At 44.5% G+C, this 23,373-nt stretch overlaps 2 protein-coding genes across 5 annotated transcripts; one reads left to right on the forward strand and one right to left on the reverse strand.

The window, feature by feature from the left end:
- The first annotated feature begins 1,036 nt into the window (after positions 1–1,036).
- Positions 1,037–12,396, forward strand: LOC125724499 (ephrin-A1-like). The gene is made up of 5 exons (XM_049001220.1): positions 1,037–1,315; positions 9,051–9,346; positions 9,556–9,621; positions 9,998–10,060; positions 11,050–12,396. The coding sequence occupies exons 1-5, from the start codon at positions 1,146–1,148 to the stop codon at positions 11,169–11,171; spliced, it is 717 nt and encodes a 238-aa protein (XP_048857177.1). The 5' UTR covers positions 1,037–1,145; the 3' UTR covers positions 11,172–12,396.
- A 7,816-nt stretch (positions 12,397–20,212) lies between these two features.
- Positions 20,213–22,756, reverse strand: LOC125724500 (dolichol-phosphate mannosyltransferase subunit 3-like). Of its 4 annotated transcripts, none has more exons than XM_049001223.1 (2): positions 22,716–22,756; positions 20,213–20,776 (listed from the first exon to the last, which is right to left on the reverse strand). In XM_049001223.1, the coding sequence occupies exon 2, from the start codon at positions 20,726–20,728 to the stop codon at positions 20,450–20,452; it is 279 nt and encodes a 92-aa protein (XP_048857180.1). In that variant the 5' UTR covers positions 20,729–20,776; positions 22,716–22,756; the 3' UTR covers positions 20,213–20,449. The 4 variants fall into 4 exon arrangements, with proteins under 4 accessions (XP_048857180.1, XP_048857182.1, XP_048857179.1 ...); XM_049001225.1 differs by having other exon boundaries at positions 22,690–22,729; XM_049001222.1 differs by having other exon boundaries at positions 22,638–22,729.
- Between the last annotated feature and the right edge of the window lie 617 nt (positions 22,757–23,373).

Genomic DNA, 23,373 nt, shown 5'->3' on the forward strand with positions numbered 1-23,373 from the left:
GAAATCCCAAGAGCGATGACATCCTGTGGGGTTTATATTCCCATCTGGGCAGAAGCAGGATTCACATTTGGCCGCTTAGTGATTTTGACGCATTTACTATACTAGAGATTTTTGCCGAAATAGTTCAGGTTAAGTACCTCGCTCAAGGGTACAGCGGATCCCCGTGTGGGAATGAGGCTGACAACCTTCAGATTGCTAGTCTGTGTCCTTAACCACCACACCACATGCTGCTCCGCTAATGGCACTTATTAACACATATTTCTATAGGAAGTTATGATAGCTCACAGCTTTGTCGCCGGCATTATTAGTTGCGGAATGGTTTGCAGGTAGATCCTGTTCATCTCGGCTGAATTTTCCGGTGGCCGAAGAGTGAGAAAGCGATTAGTGGAGGTGGTGCATATTGTGCTGCAGAAACATCCTTCACGGCACGAATGGGTTGTTAATCAGTAAATGTCATGGTAGGACACCCACGCCAGACTGCTGCGTTCAGACCGAGGGAAGGTCAGTTTTTAGGACAAAATCTTTCCAAATACATCATGTTTAAAAAATGAAAAAAATTAAAAGGAAAATACGCACGTAGATACAAACTGTTATTCTACTTATATCATACATTTTATGTAGCCTATTTGGCCTAGTGTTATGTTTTTTATATTTCATACAGGGCTTTTTAAATTTATTTTTGTGGTTGTTGTCTATATGGCAAAAGAAAGTCTTTTTTCTCTAAGTATGCATGCATTTGTTTTAGAAATTTATGTGCGCTTCTAAGATAACAGTCCAAGCAAACTACGAAAACTATGCGCAAAAAAGGAAAATCGACAACTACAATTATATCATGTCAAAATGAAATTCACTTTTCAGAATTTACCTAGAAAATAAACTTTCGATTTATGGCTCACTAGGGAGGCGCGTGTTAATTGATAATACGCAAATTACTTTCGGTTGCTAGTTTTCATTGGCTGTCAGTCGCGGAAGGGCGTGGTCCCGTCTGCTCGCCGTCAGACAAAACCGCCAACTGGCACATGAATCATTCATAACTTAATCCAACAGTTTGCGGTTTCTTTGGATGTGTTACTTTGTCCTTACCGATCAGCAGCAGTTTAATATTAAAACCATTCTATGTCTTTTTTTGCAGCAGGTTGTTACTTATGAGTTATAATAGCGTACATAAACGTCACGAGATATTTTGCATTTACGGTACAATTTTGCGCAAATCGGCAATGGATTTGGCGTACTTCATGAGTATGGTACTGTGTTTGAGCGCCTGGTGCACATCGGCCGAGAGGCACAGCGTCTTCTGGAACAGCTCAAATCCTAAGTAAGTATTTATTTGTATTATCGAAGTGTCGACGTTATAGCGTTTGCGTTGCAGGAGTATCACAGTGTTGTATTGCGTCCCCCAACCCTCCGGTCACACACACACACACACACACACGTTTGTATTCTTATCTTTGTGGGGACTCTCCATTCATTTATATGGGAAAACCCTAATCCCAACCTTAGCCCCTTTTGGTATGTTTAGTTTTTTGATCGCATTCACAGATTATTATAAATTTGAGGTTTATATTGTGGGAACCAGAAAAGTAACCCCACAAGATAAAAAGTGACAGGTTAATTGTGGGGACATTTGGTCCCCGCAATGTTGCAAATACAAGCCCCCCACACACATAGATTGCATTATATGACATGATTTGTTTTTTAATTTCTTTTGTTTACGTGCTGCCCCGTGCGGAGTTCATGTGAGTTCTCACAAGCCATTATGCCCGAGTTTGGGAATAAGTATAAGATCTCGGTGTAACCCGTGACTTTGCTAACATGACTGAAGTCTGGCAGGGTTTTACGCCATACGTTTTCGTTTTAGTTCGAAATCATTGCATAATCCCATCACTGATTCCCATTCAGTGTCCACGTTGTTTTTTAACCCGTGGTTATACAAGAAGTAATTTCCTGTATCTTAAAGATTATCATAACGAGATTTTGTTTTATTACCTAGGTCTTGGGTAGAGGGGTGTCCATGCATGGGACGTAAATATACGCACATAAATTTCCCTATAAATAGGGACTATAATGAGTAGACTGACAGAAACACACTCGCTCAGCATGTCTCTCTAAATGTTGTATTCTTCACCCAGCAGGAGCCTTAGCGACTTGTAATTAGGATGTGGTGCAAGTACTCATTGAGCGCAGTTACATGAAACTGTTGTGATTTGCGTGCTTGGTATCGTTACAAAGTAATATGTTGTATATTGTTCTTACAAATAATAGCAGCGGATGGCCACTACAGCGTCTGGTGGCGTAGTGGTTAGCAGGCTGGACTTAAGAAACAGGAATGACCATTTAACTTTTTGAGATTTGTTCTACCATATAAATGTGTAATGTATAGAGTTGATTGCTGATAGCTGAGGAGTAAAGATAGACAAATTATAATTTGTATGATAGAACCATGAGTCAGTTCAGACCTGTAGGTTGTCATTCCGGCTTTTCCAGTGACAATGGGCACTCAATGAAACTTGGAGAACCCATGAACGGTGCCAGTTTAGCTTGTCACCCAACTTAATATGTTCACTTAGCTGTTAATTAGCTACATTAAGCTTGTCACCTCTGGCATCCCTCATCTGAGGGGGCGTTGACAGGCAATTTCACTGTAGATAGGAAGTCACCTTTAGGATCAAGCGGCCCTCTTTGCCAGTGCAGTGTTGAAGCCGGAGTCTCAGAAATACATGGAGAAATGGCTGCTGTTTACGGAAATATGCAGCGGATGGGAGTTATTGCGTAATTAGAGGGTGTTACTGAGCAGGGCAGCAGCCCACACAAGGCCCACAGCGTGACTCTGTCAGACACTCATGCTCTGCTGCCTCCTGGACTCCAGACTGCCTGGGGGCCACGTCTATTGTGTACATTCTGTAGTATGCCGATTGGGGGGGGGGGGGGGGCGTGAGCAGAGGCAATGGGACAAAGGGGACAAAAGAAAGGATGAACCTCTTGGCCCCACAGCAATGAACTGGCAGTGCAGTCCCACATTCTGAGATCTGAAGTGGACCATGTAGGAGCCACAGTGTTGGGCTTGGGAGTTGGTCTGCCTGCTCTCGGCCCCCCCCCGGTCACCATAGCCTTACCTCCAGGGTGGGCCCCCATATCCTGGGGGGCCCACGACTCTGCCAGATCACCTTTCAATTAGGTATTCATTTACACCTTAAACAGCAGGTGAGGGGGACTTGCTGTCCACATAATGACTTCAATCACATCATTACGGACTGAGCTGGAACAAAAGTGAGATGTGTAGCCCTGAGCCTTAGGAGTCGGGGATTATGCTGAACATCTGCCCACTTTACACTGCCTTGTATTCCGGCAGGGTCCCTTTAGCATAACCAAATCCGTAAGAATCATTTCAGCAGCTTAAATCTACCTTATGGCTGCTGTAAATATTAACACCCCTCCCCAGATTAGGCTGCATGATCACACCTGTTCTGGATGCATGACACATAGAACCAAAGGGGCTTGTGCACATTTGTGTGTATCTCTGTACACAAGGACTCATACCTTTACACACGCCAACACGCACGCAGGGCAGGGGGGGGGTCTAACTTCCCTTGGGGTTCTAGACTGACATGGATAGGGGCCCCCCTAAGTTGGTTATTTGAGCTATTTTTTTACAGCCACAAGAGAAAGAAGAGGGAGAACATACTGATCAGGGTGGGGGCTGGAGTGTTGTCATTAAAATTCACAGATCAGGGGGAGGGGAGGTATCACTCCGGTGGATTGATCGGCCAAATTTAAGAAGTTTAACCGTTCCCTCTTTTGCCGTGGCCATAGGCTATGGTGACCTGATTCTTACTACACCCCTGAGGCTAAGGTTAGTCTTGAATTTTTGCATATGTTCGTTTAATTGTGTTTTCTCCACATATCTTCACAATTTGTCTACCATTCTAGTAGGATAGTATCGAAGACACAGAAGATGTAATGTTAGTCTTGTATCTTTATGCTGTTTTCTTTTAGGCTACTTTGTATTGGTTCGCATGGCAGGAAAATAAGCGGTCGCCTGCCACTAGACTAACGTGGAATGTCAGAGTAGGAATAGTCCTTACATTACTTATGGGACAGGGGGTAACTTAGTCTGGTATTTGCATAGTTTTCAGGATAGACAATCATTTAAATGATCATATATCCATCCATCTTCTAAACCACTTATCCTTCTGGGTCACAGGGAGTCCAGAACCCAGGACAGGGGGCCAGCCCATCGCAGGCCACACTCACACAGCAGTCATTCACACATGCACACCTATGGGCTATTTAGTAATTCTAAGCCTCAGCATGTCTTTGGACTGTGGGGGGAAACCGGAGTACCCGGAGGAAACCCCACGACAACATGGGGAGAACATGCAAACTCCACACACATGTGACCCAGGCGGAGACTCGAACCCGGGTCCCAGAGGTGTGAGGCAACAGTGCTAACCACTGCACCCCATTTAAATGACTATTTAATGTTGTATCCTTAAATGAAACTTCTATAAATTCTATCTTCATGGAACCAGGGACCAGGTGCCTTATGATAAGTCCTCCCCTGACACAAGGAAACACTTAGATATCCTGCACATACAAACACTCATGCAGGTCCCCTACCTGTAGCTCTGCAGTCTGTAGTGCTGACATAAGAGCCTCTCATCCTCCACAGTGGAGGGGAAATTAAGTCAAGTGTCCAGGGCTCATCGCATCATGGAGGGGTTCTGCAGTTTTTTTTATTGTATTTCTTTGCTAAATCACAGTCAAATTCACAACTCCTGCAAAGGAGGGGCAGTATTTTGAATTTTCCACTGTCTTGGCCTGCCCCCTCGGCCCCACCCCCCTGCTCCGCCCCACCTCCCTGTTCCATCCCACCTCACCTCCAGGTCCCTCTGCATGTCTCACCCCTCGTCTCTGAAGTCAATATTAATCAGTGTGTGACTTAATTAGAGTGGTACAGCTAATTGAACACTGGCTATTGATCCTAGTTAAACAGGCTTGACCTAATTAACCCATGTGGAATAAAGAGCTGCCTCACCTGGTGCGTCTTGTTTGGAAGGACATGAGGACAGGCGGGTGCTATCTATCACGGGGCGGCTCTTCACGTCTGATGGGTTGAGACTTTCCCTGCCTCAGCAAGCTGGCCACTTTGGGTGTATCTGAGCCTGGCTGTCAGCCTGAACCAGTTCCACGTTACCTGTCAGCGCTTGTTGGTCTGTGTGTGTCACTGGGGCCCTTGCAGGTCTGTTTGCGTAGTATGAAGTGTATGAGTGATGGATTTCTCATGCTGCTGCGGAGCCGGCGGTGACAGGAGCGGCCCCGGGCCGCATTGCATAGCCTTACTCTGACGCACACGAGAATGTACGCTGTTGTGCAAATGTAGATAACCAGGTGATTAGATATCAGTGCCGTGCAAGTTATCACCATGCATGGGTGTGTGAGCACTGAGTCAGTCATTCAGTCCCAGCTCCCCCCCCCCCGGCTGTAGCGTGAGTAAACCCCTGACTACACCTGTTTCTACACACCTCACCCCACCCCTGCCCCCCCCCCCCACTCCCCCCCACCTCTTCCTGCCTCTTTTCTAGGCTGCAGTTTAGGTTCAGACTGTTTTTCTGGAAGCCACTGGTTCTTCCAGGTTTGCTCCAGTTCACTGGCTTGAGTTACTCTAATTCCATTTCTGTCTCTGATGATGATGAGTCAAACAGAAAGCAGACTATTAAGTATAAATGACAGTAAGAGCAAATCTGTGGATAAAGGAGCCCAGTGACTTTGATGGCTCTAATGGAAGGTTTACTTTTGTCTTTTTTTTTATCAAAGTACTCGTTCTGTTATTTGTAGCCCTATTGAATATTCTTCTGATACCTTTGCAATGACAAAAAATGGAAACTCGGCACTGCTGTCCACGTTCGCTTTAGCGTGTTACTCTTGTAGGCAGAGCACTGCTCAGAGAGAGTCTCCACCTCAGTCTCCACATTCCTCTTTATTCCTGCGTTTTCGCACTGTACTGACATATTTGCTCCCTTTTTCTTTCTTCATTCCCTGCCGCCTCGTTAATCATGTTCCTGTAGCTTTCCTGGCTCGCCCTGGATTTTCCCCGTTCGCCCAGTTTATCATGCCACCTCACCATGGCCTGTGATTCTGACTGTTTTTCAGACTGACAGATTAAAAAGATACACGGATTCTTGCCTTTTCTCCCGATTATCTGATCCCCCCCATCCCACTCCACCCCCATTCAACATTCCAGATCTTATCCTGAGTTTCTCCCCCACCAGACTCTATGATCTGCTACATATAATCCTTTTGCAGCAATGAGCAGAAACACAGATTAAGGAATCGGTAAAGCCTGCTGTTCTGTAGGTGTTTGTGAGTCTCGCCGAACGTCTCTCTTATCTGAGCTGATAACGATCCTTTCTTCAGCTCTGTCATTTTCTTTTGTCTTGTGTAGAAAGATTAAGATTAGATGGTAGCAGGGAGACTGAACAGCACGGGAAGCAGCCAGTGAGAGAGGAGCTCGCTGTGGTGTGTCAGAGGGCATTTCGGCGTGTGTGGACACGTGGGGGTGTCGCTGTACGCTTCCCAGGAAAACAAGGAGTCTTGCCGCTGTTGTAAACAATTCCCCGATCGGCGTGCTGCGTCCGCGCTGTGTGCTGGCCGCCGGGATGCTGCACGCTCCTGGTCTAGGGAGGCCCACTTCCCTCTCACAGGACTCTCACAGGACTCTTCCTACACCTAAGTATCCTTATGTACCTGCCTTCTTTCATTAAATTGTATTTATTAATTCATCAGTAAAGTTGCTGATAAGCATTTTCTTTTGTCATGTGTGTGTGTGTAGAATGATGGCAATTTGTAAGAGTTTCTTCTGTTTGTGAGAAACACTGGATTCATTTACATTTATATGTTGGGTTTTTGCTTGCAGCCTTTCTCTCTCTCTCATTTCCGATAGTTTGTGGTTCGGTGGCTTCTGCAAAGCGTGGTTGGTGTATTCCCACTATATTTTTGGAGGTTACTGCTGCCCCCTAGTGGGCAGACAAATCCCACACAAATTCACGTTAAAATGCAGAGTATGAGAGCAGCAGACGGCTCTGGTGTTATTTGGAAAGAGAGCATAGATGGCAGGTTCCTCCTGCTTCATGCATTCACAGTGAGCTCCAGCAAGCCCACTCCATGCACTGACAGTGACGATGCATGCTTCTCACACAGGACCAACCTCATTATGCAGGGTCCAGTGGGAATGAATAGAGGAGCACAGAGCCCCATGTAACCCCCCCACCCCCCATGAAGGGAGGTGCTGCAGATGTTAACTTTTTGCCTTCAGTTACAGGATTAAGTTATTTTTCAAAAGGATTTGAACACAAACTAATTTTAACAGAGCTTGTGGTAACATAGAAGTGCAGCCGACCTGTGAGCAGCGTCTGAATGGAGATAGGCTGTGTGCAGTGGCGCGTCTATCGTGTGTGTGTGTGTGTGTGTGTGTGTTCATCTGTCAGATGACTCTGTAAGACTGCAGCTTGTTTCCTTGCCCTCGTGACCCTGTGAAGGGCTGAGGCATTCCACAAGGACACACACAGGGGGGCTGGGCTGGTGAATATGAAGGCCCTCGGTCACGGGCAGTGATGCCACACATCCATCATGGCTGCCATCGTTGTATTAGTGCTCTCACATGACTGGCAGCCAATCCCCCGGGAAACACACACGCATGCGCATATACCCACCCAGGGTAAGCTTTATATCACCCAGCCAGATTCTCCTCCACTACGCTTAACCTTCCAGATGGTTCATATACACATGTTGTAGATTAGCATGGTCTGAAAGCCAGAGCTAAGCTCAGGCAAGCATGAAAGGCCGGGCAGGGAGGACAAGCGTGCAGGGGGTGTAACCAGCAGAGTGGGACTCTGCTCTTAGCAATGGTTTATAATTAAGGTCATTTGGGCATCCCGGAGTTTGGCTGGTTTTACTGGTGATGCCAGTATTGACAGATTCAGGCATCAGAGACAATGCTAATGTCATCTGAGAGTCAGGCCTCAGAGAAGATCTAATGTTAGCAGACAGTCAGGCCTCAGAGATGATGCTGCTGAAATGATGCTGTCATCTGAGACTCTTTATTAAAAATTCTCTCCCTAATACCCAAACTTTGAGGGCAGGGGTGTGGCAATGGAATTACCCCCCAGTAGGGAAACTGCAGTGGCTTTTATGTTTAATTATATAGCTTTTGACCTCCTTTTGTGGAATCAGACCATAAACAGATTTCAGTGTGTGTGCGTGTGGGGGGGTGATCCCTGGGATTGTTTATGGCCCCTGGAAAGTGCCTGGGGGGTGAAGGGCTGTTTGAGCTTTAAATCCCTCCTTTTACACGGAGCAGAAGCTTTTCAACAAGCCGGAGGCAGTGTGGGTACATGCAAGGCAGTGTGGGTACATGCAAGGCAGGGGACAGCAGCGAGTTTGCCTTGAGTTTACTGGCATTTCTTTTAATCTTCTTGAACGGAGGCAGAGGAGTGGAACTGGGAATAAGACATCTCTCTCCGGCGAGCTGTTCCAGCAGGTCGCTGAGGCTAATGGGGTGTCGGGATGGGGGCTGGGAGGCCGCAGGAGGCTCAGGGTCAGCCAAGCCAATGCCGGCCAGAAAATGGGAGTCGTCTTCTCCTTATCATTGTGGGCTTTGTTGCGTGTGAGCGGGACGCCTCGCCTGGCCCTTCGCACCCGGGTGACGTTTCCCTCAGCAGCAGAGCAATTTCCCGAGCAGGCCGCTTCGCCCTTGAGAAGAGAGCGGCCGGATCCCGTCTGTTTTACTTGGTGATTCCTCTGTACTTGTGATTACTGTTACGCCTCGGGCCAAACCACTGAGCAAAATGAATCAATGAGGCACCAGTCGCCCTCTGGCATGAAGCAAAGTCATGGACTAGATGTTGGGGGGGGGGGGGCTCTGTTTTTCTGTTTCTCAGTGTGTGCCTTAGTCCTCCGAGACTTCGAATGTTGGGAAATCATCTCTTCCTGTGCTGCCAAGCCCTTATAAATGGAGCTAAATGTAGTCTCTCTTCCCTCCTCCCTCATTTCAGATTCCAGTGGGACGATTACACAGTGAAGGTGCACATCAATGACTACCTGGACATCGTGTGCCCGCACTACCCGCTGGGCGTGCTGCCTTCCCAGGAGGCCGAGCGCTATGTGCTCTACATGGTGGAGCAGCGGGACTATAACGCCTGTCGGCCACAGTCCTACGAGCAGCTGCGGTGGGAGTGCGCCCATCCCTTCGCGCCCCATGCACCCGAGAGGTTCTCTGAGAAGTTCCAGCGCTACACGCCTTTCACGCTGGGGAAGGAGTTCCGACAGGGCGAGAGCTACTACTATATCTGTGAGTGTCCAGCATGTGGTAGGGGGCGGTTTGTGAGGCTGCTAACTAAGGGACTGGACTCACTGGATCGGTTTAATTGGGACTGACTCACTTAGTGAATTTTGTGTCAGATTAAAAGACTGGTACATTACCCAGATCCAGAAAGATTTCAGAGTAGGATAGCATCTTGACGGGTGCATCTGAGCTTCTGCCTCCTGCTCCCCCCACAGCAAAGCCCCTGCACCTCCATGGGTCGAATTGCCTGAGGCTTCGGGTGGATGTTGCAGGCCCCGCCGGTAAGACCATGCCTGTGCTGTCCGTATGAAGGAGTGCATGCAAGATGTGACCTTAACTGGGTTTATACAGGGGGCTTTTTTCTATATGCTAATTCTACACCTGACTATGTAAAGTAAATTTTGATTTTAGGTCCCCTGAAAAAATATGAGCCGTTGGTTTTGGGGTATCATTCCATTCTAATGCTGACTGCGTGTTGAATTTCCCATCTTTAAATTACCTACAGCTTTTCACATGAGACTTCAATAGCCAAACCCTAAATGAAAGCTATATGCCACATCTGGGATAAACTTCCTGCAAAAATATGAAAAGTCAGTCTTTTGTGCAGATAAGAGTGTATAGAGTTTCTCTGTAAATCCAACCTCTCCTCCTCCCCAGGGTCCCAGGAGTCAAGGCCAGGTGGCGGAGGTGTGCATAACTCATCCAACAGACTGCCTGCAGGTATGCCATCAAGATTTAGGCCTTTATGTAATATTCTGGAAACACTGTGTGCTCTTGGATGAACTGGAGAGGTGTTCGTATTGCACAACAAAATAAAGCCTTTATGCACTTTGAAGGCATGATGTGCAAATGATGTGCAAGTGTGCAAAAGGCCTAAAAACTACAAAACAATTTTTTTATTCTACCAAACATTATTTTTTGATTTTCTCTTAGGCATGTATTGATCCACTTTTCTGGTATTCTAGTCCAATCCATTCAGTATTTATGTCTGCTGATTCAGAGTCCCAGTCCCATACACATGAACATGTAGTGGGTGTCAGTGCATTCTCCATCTGAGTAAGCCTTGCCATTTCACAGTATTTCCTTATATGATGTTTCTGCCTAATTAGACGGTTACTTCCTTCACTCAAAAGGATGGCATTGCAAACATTGCAGGTAGCTCTTCCGCTACTTTCAGTTCCAATGTAAAGAATTTCCACATGGCTGGCATCTCCATAGTTTGTACTTTCTAGCCATGTACCTCAGGTTTCCTGTAGCATGTGACAGAACCTGACAGTCTGCGCAACTGATGTAAATGAGGTGGACGTGGGAAATTAAATAGATTGTTCTTTGGATCGGGCTGTGGTAGCTGATACCGATCAACTAAAAATGCCTGAATCGGCCCCAGTTCTGATCCTTGATATCAGCTCTGTACATCAATGTTTTCTACCTATAAGTGCTTTGAACGCTATGAAGACTGTTCTGAAGCTGCCCAAACTAACAATAGGAGACTCTGGATTATTAGAATTAGGCTCTCAAAACTATATTAAACGAATATACATCTGAAGTACTTGCAATGGGCTACCCCTTTATGCTAAATGCTAAACCTGTGAAATGAATTGTTGAAAACAACTTACATTGTGTCACTAACAATAGGACTGCATATCAGTGTTTGCCTTTGTGCTCATGTTTTCCTGTGGCCGGTTGCTGCATTTTCCCTTCCTGCACAGATGAGCCCATTGTCCTGCCCGAGGTGCAGAGGAGTGTGGCTGCTGGCTCCGGAGTGGCGACAGTGGCTGTTTCGTCTTTCCTGACATCAATGTCTGTCTTGCTATTGCTGCTACTGCGGTGAAGAAGTACGAACTCCTCCTGTGGGCTCATGGATTACAAATCTGCCCAATTTGGGGCAAAGAACAGTAGATGGGTCCCTCTGGCCCCATGCATAATGGTCAAACTAAAATGACAGTGATCCACGAGGCATCTAAAGGCTGTTTCATACCCCACTGCTGGTCACTGGAAGGAAACAGATTTATTTTTTTAAAGAAAATAAGAACAAGGCAAACTTTGTATGTGAAGGACTGGAATGATTTTTTTTAAAAGCTTTGATAGACTTAATAGAACAGCTATATTTCTGTCTACCTGTGTCACTTTTAAGAAGTGGATTTTTTTTGTTTGTTTCTTTGTTCGACAATCCAGCTTTTTCCAAACAAATTAATAGTTATCACAGAGAGATATTAAAAACTGGAACAAAATTCCGGACTTGCCTCTGATCCACACAGCAGTCCATTCTGTAACTGTGCTCATGCATATTTTAGCATGGAATGTATTTAAATTCCTAATGATCGACACTTACAATGACTGTCATAATTAGAACCGACTGTGACTGTCGCCCTGCTGATGAATATTCATAATAGGCTGCTTTTTCCAGTGCTTGAGTTAAATGTAGAGCAGGACTTTCCAGCGATTTTCTTTTCCAAAGAAAAATCCTCCTGTCTTCTTTGTAAATTCCATGTCCTGTGTTTTAGGTGCATATGTTTAACTGAGAACTAGTGTGAGGTAACTCAATGCAGCGTGCAGTTTGGTGGGGGGGAGGGGTAATCCTTTTGCAGAATGGACCAGCAATCGACAGCTGCTGCATGGAATATAGAATGAACAGACAGCATATGAAGGTGTTGCACTTTCACTGGCTCAAATACACAGTAAAGAACAAGATATGTAGGATAGGCCCTCTGAGGAAGAGGAAATGACCTTCCCCAGGGACGGGGGAACTGGGGCTCTTACGGGGAAAGGCAGACGAGCTGTGTGACTAGAGTGAAGCGCAGCTGGCCTCGTTTTTGCTTGATGAACCTTCAGGAAAATCATTTCACAGCACACACACTTGCAGATTGGCACTGTGCTACGTTACACAAATTAGCAGGGTTAAACTGGACTGGGATCATGAATACATGGGCTCCTTACTAACTTGTACAATTGTATGTAAGATGTTAAATATGTACATAGAATATTATATGAAAGGGTTTTGATAAATAGAACTAAATGTGAAACTGGCAAATAAATTTTTTTATTAAAAATGAAAATTTAGTTTTGTTTGTCTATCTTCAAACCAAACCTCTGCTCAGCGTTAAACAGAATTTAGCTGTGTAGATCGGTTCTGTATTTTTTTTTTTCTTTGTTAATTTCATATCCTAGGCATATTTAAAGTGCTGTTTAAAATGTGGAGTTCATGAAAGTGTGAGTAATATGGTGATACTTGTGCAGTTTTTAGCTGCCAAAGTGAAAATTTTTGAAGGCTTTAGAAAGCCTTGAATTAAAGTTTGAGTTTATGCAGATTATAGTTTTTGCCATTTCTGTTTAGTCGTTCAGGATTTTATGATTCTGTGATCACAGAAATTGATGCATTTTTTGCAAGAATTTTCAAGCAGCAGTATATCTTTTTTCAAATTATATATATATATATATATATATATAGACAACAGTGACCCAAAACATTATGACCACCACCCCCCACACCTATCATGACACATTACACCCATGATTATCATGAAAATCATCTGCCATTTGTGCCACATTCATATGTTTTTCCCTCCTCTGAACATGTGCTCACTAGGGCTGACCATGAGCAGCCCACAAGCCTTGTTGTCACCTAGCCATAATGATTTGGCCCTTGTCAAGATCATTTTTCTCTGCTTTCAGCATGTCAACTTCAAGACCAGTACCGAATGTTAGCTAAGGGTATCTAAGGGTGTACTCATACATGGCCCGGATACCTTGTACTGTGCCTGAGCTCAATTGCCACTCCCTCGCTGCACTGTGCTCACACTGTACTTAACATTCTGGGCCTGAGCAAGGTTTCATCATCACTGTGAGACATTCTGTGAAAAGATAGAAAGTGCTATGCACAGCACAATGGAGTTTATGGTTAATGTCTTTATTTTGTGGCTTATTTGAAGTCTTTTAGGCCATAATGACACACTGCCCACTTACAGATTTATTACATATGCAAGTCTGCGATTTTCATTTAGTCATGCTGCACATATCTGGTATTTTACCAAAAATCTCTTAAGTTTTTGTGTTTTGCATCTAGTTGTTCCAGACATTTACAGAAAATGCTGCACCTCTAACTGCCATGTTTGTTAAGTGTTTGTCACTACCAGATCTGTACAGCCTACCCGATCTGTTCCTTCCTGATCCAGTTCATGTTTAGTGTACATGCATGTTTTTCAAATTATTGCATTGTGGGGACCAGATTTCCCCACAATGTGATAAATCCTGTACCTTAATACTTGAGGGAGGTTCCTACAAGGTTAACCTAAATTTTATTAAAATGGTCGGTCCCTCCAAAGATATGAATAAGTGTGTGTGCCAATTGCATCAATGACGTCACATCTGTGTTCCATAGTCGGACCACACACTGCATCCATATTGTGCCAAATGAACCATTCCCAGGTCCACTTCTTCAAACATGCTCAGGCTTGGCACGTATCTCCTAGTGTGAGTACACTCAAACATATCTTGACACACACCGTTTTTACTAGATTTTATTTGATTCATATGGTCATAATGATTTGGCTTATTGTGCATGCCCCCACAAAGAGATAAAAACCTGTTATTTTTATGTTGTGGGAACCACCTTTTCGGTCCCCACAAGGGAAAATTCAACTTTATAAAAAACTGTGACTATTATCAAAAAAACTAAATAAGTCAAAAGGCTTGTGTTTTATTTAGCTACTTATGGTTAAGGTTAGGGCTGGATAGGGGTTTAGTCATTTTTGGGATTCATGATAAACTGTCATCTCTTGCGTCCGTCCTTTACCTGACTTGTTTCTGGTCGTTCCCAGTGTCTCTTGCTTCATCTTGTTCTTGTGTACTTTTGCTGTTTTAGAAATTTTGAACCTGGAAGCAACCTGCCATCTCACCTTCTGCCAGCAAAACCAGAATTCATATATGCATACCTATATACAGCTCTGGAAAAAACTGAGACCACAGCAACATTTTTAGTTTCACTAAAATTAGTGAAACTAAAAATTAAATATACATGTTATTGCAAATTCCAGCCTGGCTCTTCCCCGCTTCTCATTGATGACAGGCTTCCTCTTTGCTTTATGGGTCTTTAAGGGCTTCTAGGGGTCATAGCAGTGAACTTCACACCACTTCACATTTCCCATTCTTTTTGAAGGTCAATTTATGTTATCCTCTAATTCATGAGACCCTGTTGTATAAGTTGGCAGCCATCCCTGGCATTAGAAAATCGCTTCTGCCCTCCACCTGGCTGGTATTTGGTCATTACCAGTGTCTCCTTCTTCACCTTGTTCTTGTGTACTGCTGACTTAGAAACTTTGAGCCTAGAAGCATCCTGCTGTGCAGTGTAGCCTTCTGCCAGCAGAACAAGGATTAAAGCAAGACTTAAGAATGCAGATTTAAAAAAAAAAATATATATATAAAATGGTTTCTTAGTTTTTTCCAGAACTCTGTGTGTGTGCATGTGTGTGTTTTGCCTGTACACTCCAGGATAGGCTCCAAACCTCCTGCGACCCTGAATAGGACAAGAGGTTTCAGAAAATGGATGGATGGGTGGATATCTCACGACAAGGTTCAACTTTTCACATTGATGTATTTTGGAATGATGGTTTTCCGAAGTAGCTTTTATTTCACAATGCCATTTTTCATAATCCATCCATCCATCCATCCACCCATTAACTCCCGCTTGATCCAAGGTTGGGTCACAGGGGCAGCAGTCTCAGCAGGGAAACCCAGACTTCCCTCTCACCGGCCACTTCTTCCAGCTCCTCCAGGGGAATCCCAAGGCGTTCCCAGGTCAGTCGAGAGACATAGTCCCTCCAACGTGTCCTGGGTCTTCGCCGGGGCCTCCTCCCAGTGGGACATGCCGGAACACCTCACCTAGTAGGCGTCCAAGAGGTATCCTAATCCTTGATGCCCAAGCCACCTCATCTGGCTCCTCTTAATGCAGAGGAGTCCCTCCCGAATGACCAAGCTCCTCACCCTATCTCTAAGGGAGAGCCCAGCCACGCGGCAGAGGAAACTCATTTTGGCTGCTTGCACTCGCAATCTCGTTCTTCCGGTCACTACCCACAGCTCGTGACCATAGGTGAGGGTAGGAACGTAGATCGACTGGTAAATCGAGAGCTTTGCCTTTTTGGCTCAGCTCTTTCTTCACCATGACAGGCTGATGCAGCACCCGCATCACTGCTACCGCTGCACCGATCTGCCTGTCGATCTCCCATTCCATCATTCCCTCACTCGTGAACAAGACCCCAAAATACTTAAACTCCTCCACTTAGGGGGGGACCCCATCCCCAACTCGGAGAGAGCATTCTACCCTTTTCCGGCTGAGGACCATGGTCTTGGATTTGGAGGTGCTGATTCTCATCTCAGCCGCTTCACACTCGACTGCAAACTGTCCCAGTGAGAGCTGAAGGTCACGGTCCGATGAATCCAACAGAACCAAATCATCTGCAAAAAGCAGAGACCTAATCCTGAGGTCACCAAACCGGACACCCTCAACGCCCTGGATGCGCCTAGAAATTCTGTCCATAAAAACTATGAACAGAATCAGTGACAAAGGGCAACCCTCACCGGAAACGAGTCCGACTTATTGCTGCCCATGCGGACCAGGCTCTAGCACCGGTCATACAGGGAACGAACAGCCCTTAAAAGGAAGCCCAGCACCCCATACTCCCAGAGCACCCCCCACAGGACTCCCCTAGGGACACGGTTGAATACCTTCTCCAAGTCCACAAAACACATGTAGCCTGGTTGGGCAAACTCCCATGAACCCTCCAAAACCCTGCGGAGAGTATAGAGCTGGTCCAACATTCCACGGCCAGGGCGAAAACCACACTGCTCCTCCTGAATCCGAGGTTCGACAATCCGGCCGACCCTCCTCTCCAGAATCCCTGAATAGACCTTACCAGGGAGGCTGAGGAGTGTGATCCCTCCATATTTGGAGCACACCCTTCGGTCCCCCTTCTTAAAGAGGGGAACCACCACCCCGGTTTGCCAGTCCAGAGGCACTGCCCCCGATGTCCACACAATGCTGCAGATGCGTGTCAACCAGGACAGCCCCACAGCATCCAGAGCCTTAAGGAACTCTGGGTAGATCTCATCCACCCCCAGGGCCCGGCCACAGAGGAGCTTTTTAACCACCTCAGCGACCTCTGCCCCAGAGATAGGGGAGTCCACACCCAAGTCCCCATACTCTGCTTCCACGTTGGAAGACGTGTCGGTGGGATAGAGGAGGTCTTCAAAGTATTCCCTCCACCGACCCAAGACGTCCCAAGTTGAGGTCAGCAGCACCCCATCCCCATCATAAATAGTGTTGATGTTGCACTGCTTTCCTGCCCTGAGCCGCCGGATGGTGGACCAGAACCTCCTCGAAGCTGTCCGGAAGTCATTTTCCATGACCTTGCCAAACTCCTCCCACACCTCAGCAACCACCGAAGCCACATGAGGTAAACCTCAATGTACAGGTGCCCAGCCAGGGGGCAATAAGTCACTCTCTCCACGGGCAACTCCAGAGTGTAAAAGGGTCCAACCTCCTTCAAGGAGACTGGTTCCAGAGCCCAAGCCGTGCGTCGAGGTGAGCCCGACTATATCTAGTTGGAACTTCACAACGTCGCACACCAGCTCAGGCTCCTTCCCCATCAGAGAGGTGACATATGTCCCTAGAGCTAGCTCCTGCAGCTGAGGATCGGACCGCCAAGGTCCTCGCCTTTGGCCACTGCCCAACTCACATTGCACCCGACCCCTATGGCCCCTCCTATAGGTGGTGAGCCCATTGGAGGGGGATCAAGCTGTGCCTGACCAGGCCCCATGGGTGCAGGCCTGGCAACCAGGTGCTTGCCATCGAGCCCCACCCTCAGGCATGGCTCCAGGGGGTGGGCCCGGTGACCCACGTCCGGGCAAGAGAAACCCTGGATCCAATATTTTTCTTCTTCATTAGGGGTCTTGTGAGCCGCACTTTGTCTGGTTCCTCACCCAGGACCTGTTTGCCTTGGGTGACCCTACCAGGGGCATAACTCCCCAGAGAACATAGCTCCTGAGATCATTGAAACAAGCAAACCTTTCCACCACGATAAGGTGTCGGCTCCTGGAGAGAACTTTTTATAATGACAGTAAAAATAAAATTGAGTAGAAATAAAAATGAGAACCGAAATGTGATATTTTTTTTTATGTGACATAAGAATAAATACACAAAGTCATTACATAGGTTTCTTTCTTCACTGGCAGTAGTTTAAAAATCTTAATTCTGAACTTTTTTTTTGCTAATTTATGCAAAAATGCATACAGAACTTTGCAAGTAGAATCACAAATTTTGAGAAAAGCAGTTCATGATTTGCAATGATGAGGGGAACACATGTCGCTCTCTTCACCACCTAGTTATGGCTCTGATAGATGATATTTACATGGAGAAGAAACAAGCAAGACTCAGGAACCAAGAGGAAGAACCTCAGACCATTTTATTAAAGAAAAAAGTTACTTGAAACTACTTGTACAAAAATGTTGAACTTGCATCAGCCGATGAATGGGGGGGGGGGGGGGGGGTCACATAACCTGGGAGTCATTGTGCCTGTGGAACACGAGCTCCGAGATCTCATCTTTCTTCCATTTCCAACGTCGTCTCACTGCTTCCCCTCTCTATCTACCACTTCTTTGTCCTTAATCACTAGCTACAGTCATTGAAATAAAAGCTAGTATCTTTATAATGATGCAAATCAGTTGGAATATATCTAAATGTAGCACATTACAGATAGGGTGAACAGCAATAAGGGTGTAATGGTGAAGGGTGTAACTATTACATTTAGGGGGATTTTTTTATTTCCAGTTATTGTTGTTCAAGTTAAGAAAGAGCTAATGGCCCTGTTAGGTAACGGAGCATTTGAAAGCTGACGTTTGCAGTATTCTGCATGTCAGCTGTTCATTCATACACTTTTTATACCGTAATTCAGTCAAACTTAATATTTATACCTGACTCTTTCATTCATTTCCTGATCTCCTCTATCCTTCTTTGCCAGTCCTCGTTCCTCTCTGCAGGTCTCCATCTGCTTGTTTGGGTCCTTTACAAAACCTGCATTTCTTTGCCTGGTCCTCTCAGCTGACCTACGACTAGAACCTTCAACACTGAAACCGAAGAGCCTTGGGCATGCTGGCCTTACTTGTCACTTCTATTTTGTAGAACATCAAAGAAAAAAAATATGAAAAAAAAAAAAATGAAGCCATTTCTGAAAAGGTAAAGAGATTAGACTGCAATTAGAGTGTAAACATGCGAATGTTATTTAGGGCCTATGAATGATGCTCACCCCAGGGGGGCTGATTTATTGAAACTGCGCATAACGCCTGAATAACAGTCATTTTAAATATGTGCATTTATTGGCTTATTTGTAAGTCATCAATTGGTGGCTGCAATCTTACAGAAAATTAAATCAGTTATTTAGAAGCAAACGCTAGTTCAGCCAGACCAGGGCAGGAGACTCTGGAACTAAAAGAACCTCCCCCACGCTGTTCCAATGCAGTAAGCCTAGAAATGTTGCCATGGGAACAGGCCACTTTGTCCCACAGGCGTACTGAAAGCATGCAGCTCAAGCCTATTGTATTTCCAACAGCCAGGAATGTAGGAATTGCTTGTTAAACACCCTGCTACAGGGCATTTTTGACAGCTGGGCACTGATTGATTTTAAGTGTTAGTCGCCATCAGCAGTCTCTTTGGGAATGTGAGCACAGACAAAAGAGCACAGCCAGCGGTCCGTAACTGTGTGGTCTCCAGAATAAGGCAGTGTGCTGCTAAGCCTAGTATTGTGGGTTTGGGCCCCATCTGGGCTGAACCTCAGCTTTCTAAAGTGGCATGAAGATTAAGAACAGAGTCAGAACATTTAGGTTTCATAGCGATTTAGTAAAATATCAAACTGCATACAAATATTTTCAAAGATTAATTATATAAAATAATATTAATAATAAAAAACCTTAAACCCTAATCCTACCAACTAACTACAGAGCCAATGTGTCAGGCTGTTGCACATGAAGACACATTGCTTGTAGATGTCCTGCATAGGATTTTGCCATCTTCTTCACTAGTTTTCCACGCCTTAGTTGCATATCTAACCCTGATTCCTAACCTCCCCATTCATACGTCACAGGTTCTAAGAGAAATGCATGATGTCACCCTCCCAGCAGTAAGTTGCAGCCTCCAGCCATAAAACAGGTGATTATGGCTGTGAATATGGATGCCTGCCAGGACTGTAAGCATTGAAGCACACAATTAATTTTCTCCTGACATATTCTATGTGTCCTCTGCATACTCACTTCTCATCTTCTCATCTTGCAGATGCCACAGTGATGCCGCTTGGGCTGGTTCGACCCTCTTCTCTCTGCAGAAGTAACTGATACTGCAGGCCCAGGGCTCACAACGCCCACACAGAGTCACAGTGCCCTCATCCATGTTGACCCCCTTCCTGGTTTCTACACCCCAACAGCCTCTCAAACCACAAGCATTAATTTAAGCTATTGTGGTGCGATCTGTGCCATCAGGAGACCTCAGCCTGCATTGAATTTAACAAACCTCCATCCGACATCTGCATCTAGTATCTGATTCATATGATGATATTTCTTATGTATCAGGTCAGATGCAGCTAAGTGAGTCAAACCCGGACGAAAGATCTCACACGGCAATGACTTACCGTTAATGACTGGCAGAAGCGAGAGGATGCCCAAACCAAGGCATATGGTAAATTCATATTCATATTTCCACAAATAATGAAGCTCAAAGATTATTACTCAGACCACAATAAGTGCTGGTACCTGTATATTCAGCTACACATTTTTTTTAAAATTTTGGGATGCACTGATTATATGGACTTATTCATCATGGACACAAAAACATGTAGAAACTTCCCTTTATAGCTACAGATAACTGCATTAACACATAACAAGTGACTGATTCCTGTCACAGAACAAGACTTTCAGTTCATCTGTCCCACAGGACAATGAGATTCATAACGAGAGTTTGGAAAAACAACATCGCTTTACTGCACATCTCAATGCCAAGTCATACTGGATACACCAGGGACAACGTGATCTTCCAAAGAAGGAATGTGATCTCATATCACAGACTACAGTTCAGAACTTCAGTCCTTTCTTCTGAAGGTCCTGCTTGGCTTCCTTGATCTGGGCCTGCAGTTCCTGGGCGGCTTCATTACAGTCATTAAAGGTAGCCACCCTGTAGCCCACTGTGGCCAGAGAGTAACAGCCAAACACCACCAGCAGATAGACTGGCATGGGCCACGCCACCTCTTTGTACACCAGCGGCAGCTTCAGGTGCAGCGGGTCGAAAGTCAGCAGCCCCCAAGTGCACATCACCACCAAGATGCACAGCAACCACTCCAGCAGTTTGGTCATGATGAAGAGTCCAAATGGGATGTGGGGAGCTCAGAATCACTAGTGGACCTGGCAAAGTGAAACAGGATTTCAACAAATTTACCCGGAAAACTATATTTCTCTCTATTACTCCAAATGTATTTGGCAAAAGCTGCAAGCTATAAACTCCTCAGTTAACTGAACATTCAGATGCTGGGTCAGCTGATGCTGCATGCCTAAATATACCTTTACTTCAGTTGTATAAAAACGTAGAGTTTCAACCTGTAGGTTTTCTATTCAATTAACCAGATTAGATTAGACAAACTTTATTGATCCCAAGGGATATTTTTGTGCATATAGCAACATGGTACATACAGCACAGAAAAACATACATGTAATGTAACAGACCAAGTGCAAAGACAGTGCAAGCAACAAACATAACTCAGGCATGAAGGATACAGCAGAAAAAAACATGCGCAAAGCCATCAGGATTAGCAACCTCTACGTCCAGTTAGCTGGCCTGCTAACTGGCAGCTACCATACTCAGGATTTCTATCAGTTTAATAAATATATTCTGCATCACCTACTCATGTACTCATGTTACTCAGGGCACAGACATACAGCTGGGGTCTCTTCTCTGCAGCAGTAACTGACACCACAGGCCTGGGGCTTAAAACTCCTACATGGAGCCTCTCAAACCGCAAGCATTAGGTTAAGCTCATACAATGTGATCAGTATGGCAAGACAAATTGTCTTTTAATAATAAAAATAACATTCTAACTAATAAAAATGTAATTTTTACTAGAAAAAATATCATTTTAATTAAAACGAACTATATTTTTACTAGGAAAAAATAGGTCAGTTTTTACTCATATATTTATACATATATTTCATTGAATTTTTGCCTCACATCCAAAATTCCAGAAGTCATATCGCTGATATCATTAGTTCAATTTTGACTAGTACAAACTAATATTGCAGATATCTGCTTCTGCATTTTGACTAGTCACAAATCCAGGTCTACATATCCATAATTCATTAGTAAAAATGTAATTATAGATATCTGCAGTTATATTTTAGAGATCGGAAATAAATGTCTTAAATGTGAATTTCTACTAGTAATAACTTACTAGTAAAAACTGAATTAAAGATATCTACAATACTTTTTACTGGCAAAAATTGAATTTTGGATAAGAAAGGCAAAAATTCTATGGAAGTAAATAGTAACATATTACTACTTAAAAATGCGTTATAGATATCTATAATATAATTTATTAGTAACAACACAGTTCTTCCTAGTAAATTCTTATTAGTCAAAATTGATTAATAGATCTTAAGAAATATTCATAATAGCAAAAAAGTAATTTTTTACTAGTAAGATCATTTGTACTAGTACATTTTAAGTGAAGCTGAGTCTTATCTGATGAAAAGACAACTAGGCTTGCCATTCGATCAGTGCTATCAGGAGTCCTCAGTCTACACTGAATTTCACAGCCAAGTATCTGACACTGCATCTTAATATCTGACTGGTGTGATAATATTTCTTAAATATCAGGTAAGGTACAGGGAAGCAAGTCAAACCCGGACGAAAGATCTGACACAGCAAGGACTGGGTGTTAAAATCTGGCAGAAGCGACGGGATGCCCAAATCATGATACATCTGTTGGGACATGGCAAATACAGAGCTGTATGTGTAATCAGAAAAAAAGTCTAGATTATATCTAGATTAATTCACTGCACACAGAAAAATGTAGACATTAAATACTACATCAGTATACAGTAAACTAAAGAAGTCCGGTCAGGTCTAAGAAGCTCCACGTCACTTTATCTAGCTAGCTGGCTAACGGCAGCTACCTTATTCTTATACCTTATAAAGATACTACCATTGTTCTATATTGCACATATACAACAATGTATTTTCGTGCATTAAGTAAGCATTCCGGGAACATACCCAGCAAACCCAAGACAAACTATACAACATGTTTCAATTAATAAAAAACTACCGCAGCTACCGCCGTCACTGGCTTACCACTTCCCAGTCCCATGTGAATGACGTCACGGACCTGGAGTGAATTGTGGGATTTGTAGTTGGCATTTAAACAAGCTCATGTCATACTCTCTATTCTCATTTGACTAAAACTGAGACTTTGGTTGTAACGGAAAAGCCAGTTCATTCAAATTCTAGCTTCCGTGTTCTTTAAGGTGAATTATTCAGCAAATCAGAATCAGCTTTTAGTAGTCATCTGTTGCCCTTTTGCGTTTGGAGTATGTTTTGGTATGCATTCACCATTCTTGTCACATTAACATCTACATGCTGTAGGATAATAGATTCATGGTAAAGAAAAGTCTTTACACGTGGCACATACAAAGAACACACAGTGATTAGAATGAGGTACAACTGAACAACAAGAAATACAAGACAGAGATGCTTGACTATGGAATGTATGTACTAATGTGGAATTCAGCAGGCTAAGCCACTGTGCCTGTGATCGGAAGTTTACCAGTTTCGCCTGGCTTCAGCAGAAGAATAATATCTAAGTTTATCTTCAGCATCTCCTTACGATTTCTCATTAGATTGCAGGGAAACAATGACACTTATTGGTCTGCTGCTGCACACTGTCCCTCCAAAATAACCATTAACTACAGAATAAACAGGTAATCTTATCCTCAAAGAGCCAGGGGGTGTT

This window comes from Brienomyrus brachyistius, unplaced genomic scaffold (genome assembly GCF_023856365.1).
Source record: "Brienomyrus brachyistius isolate T26 unplaced genomic scaffold, BBRACH_0.4 scaffold56, whole genome shotgun sequence".
Lineage (NCBI taxonomy): Eukaryota > Metazoa > Chordata > Actinopteri > Osteoglossiformes > Mormyridae > Brienomyrus > Brienomyrus brachyistius.

Coding starts and splice junctions, on each gene's coding strand:
- LOC125724499 (XM_049001220.1), top strand. CDS start 1,146: ATGAGTTATAATAGCGTACATAAACGTCACGAGATATTTTGCATTTAC. Junction 9,347..9,555: donor CGAGAGCTACTACTATATCT/GTGAGTGTCCAG, acceptor CTCCCCCCACAG/CAAAGCCCCTGCACCTCCAT. Junction 10,061..11,049: donor ATCCAACAGACTGCCTGCAG/GTATGCCATCAA, acceptor CTTCCTGCACAG/ATGAGCCCATTGTCCTGCCC.
- LOC125724500 (XM_049001223.1), bottom strand. CDS start 20,728: ATGACCAAACTGCTGGAGTGGTTGCTGTGCATCTTGGTGGTGATGTGC.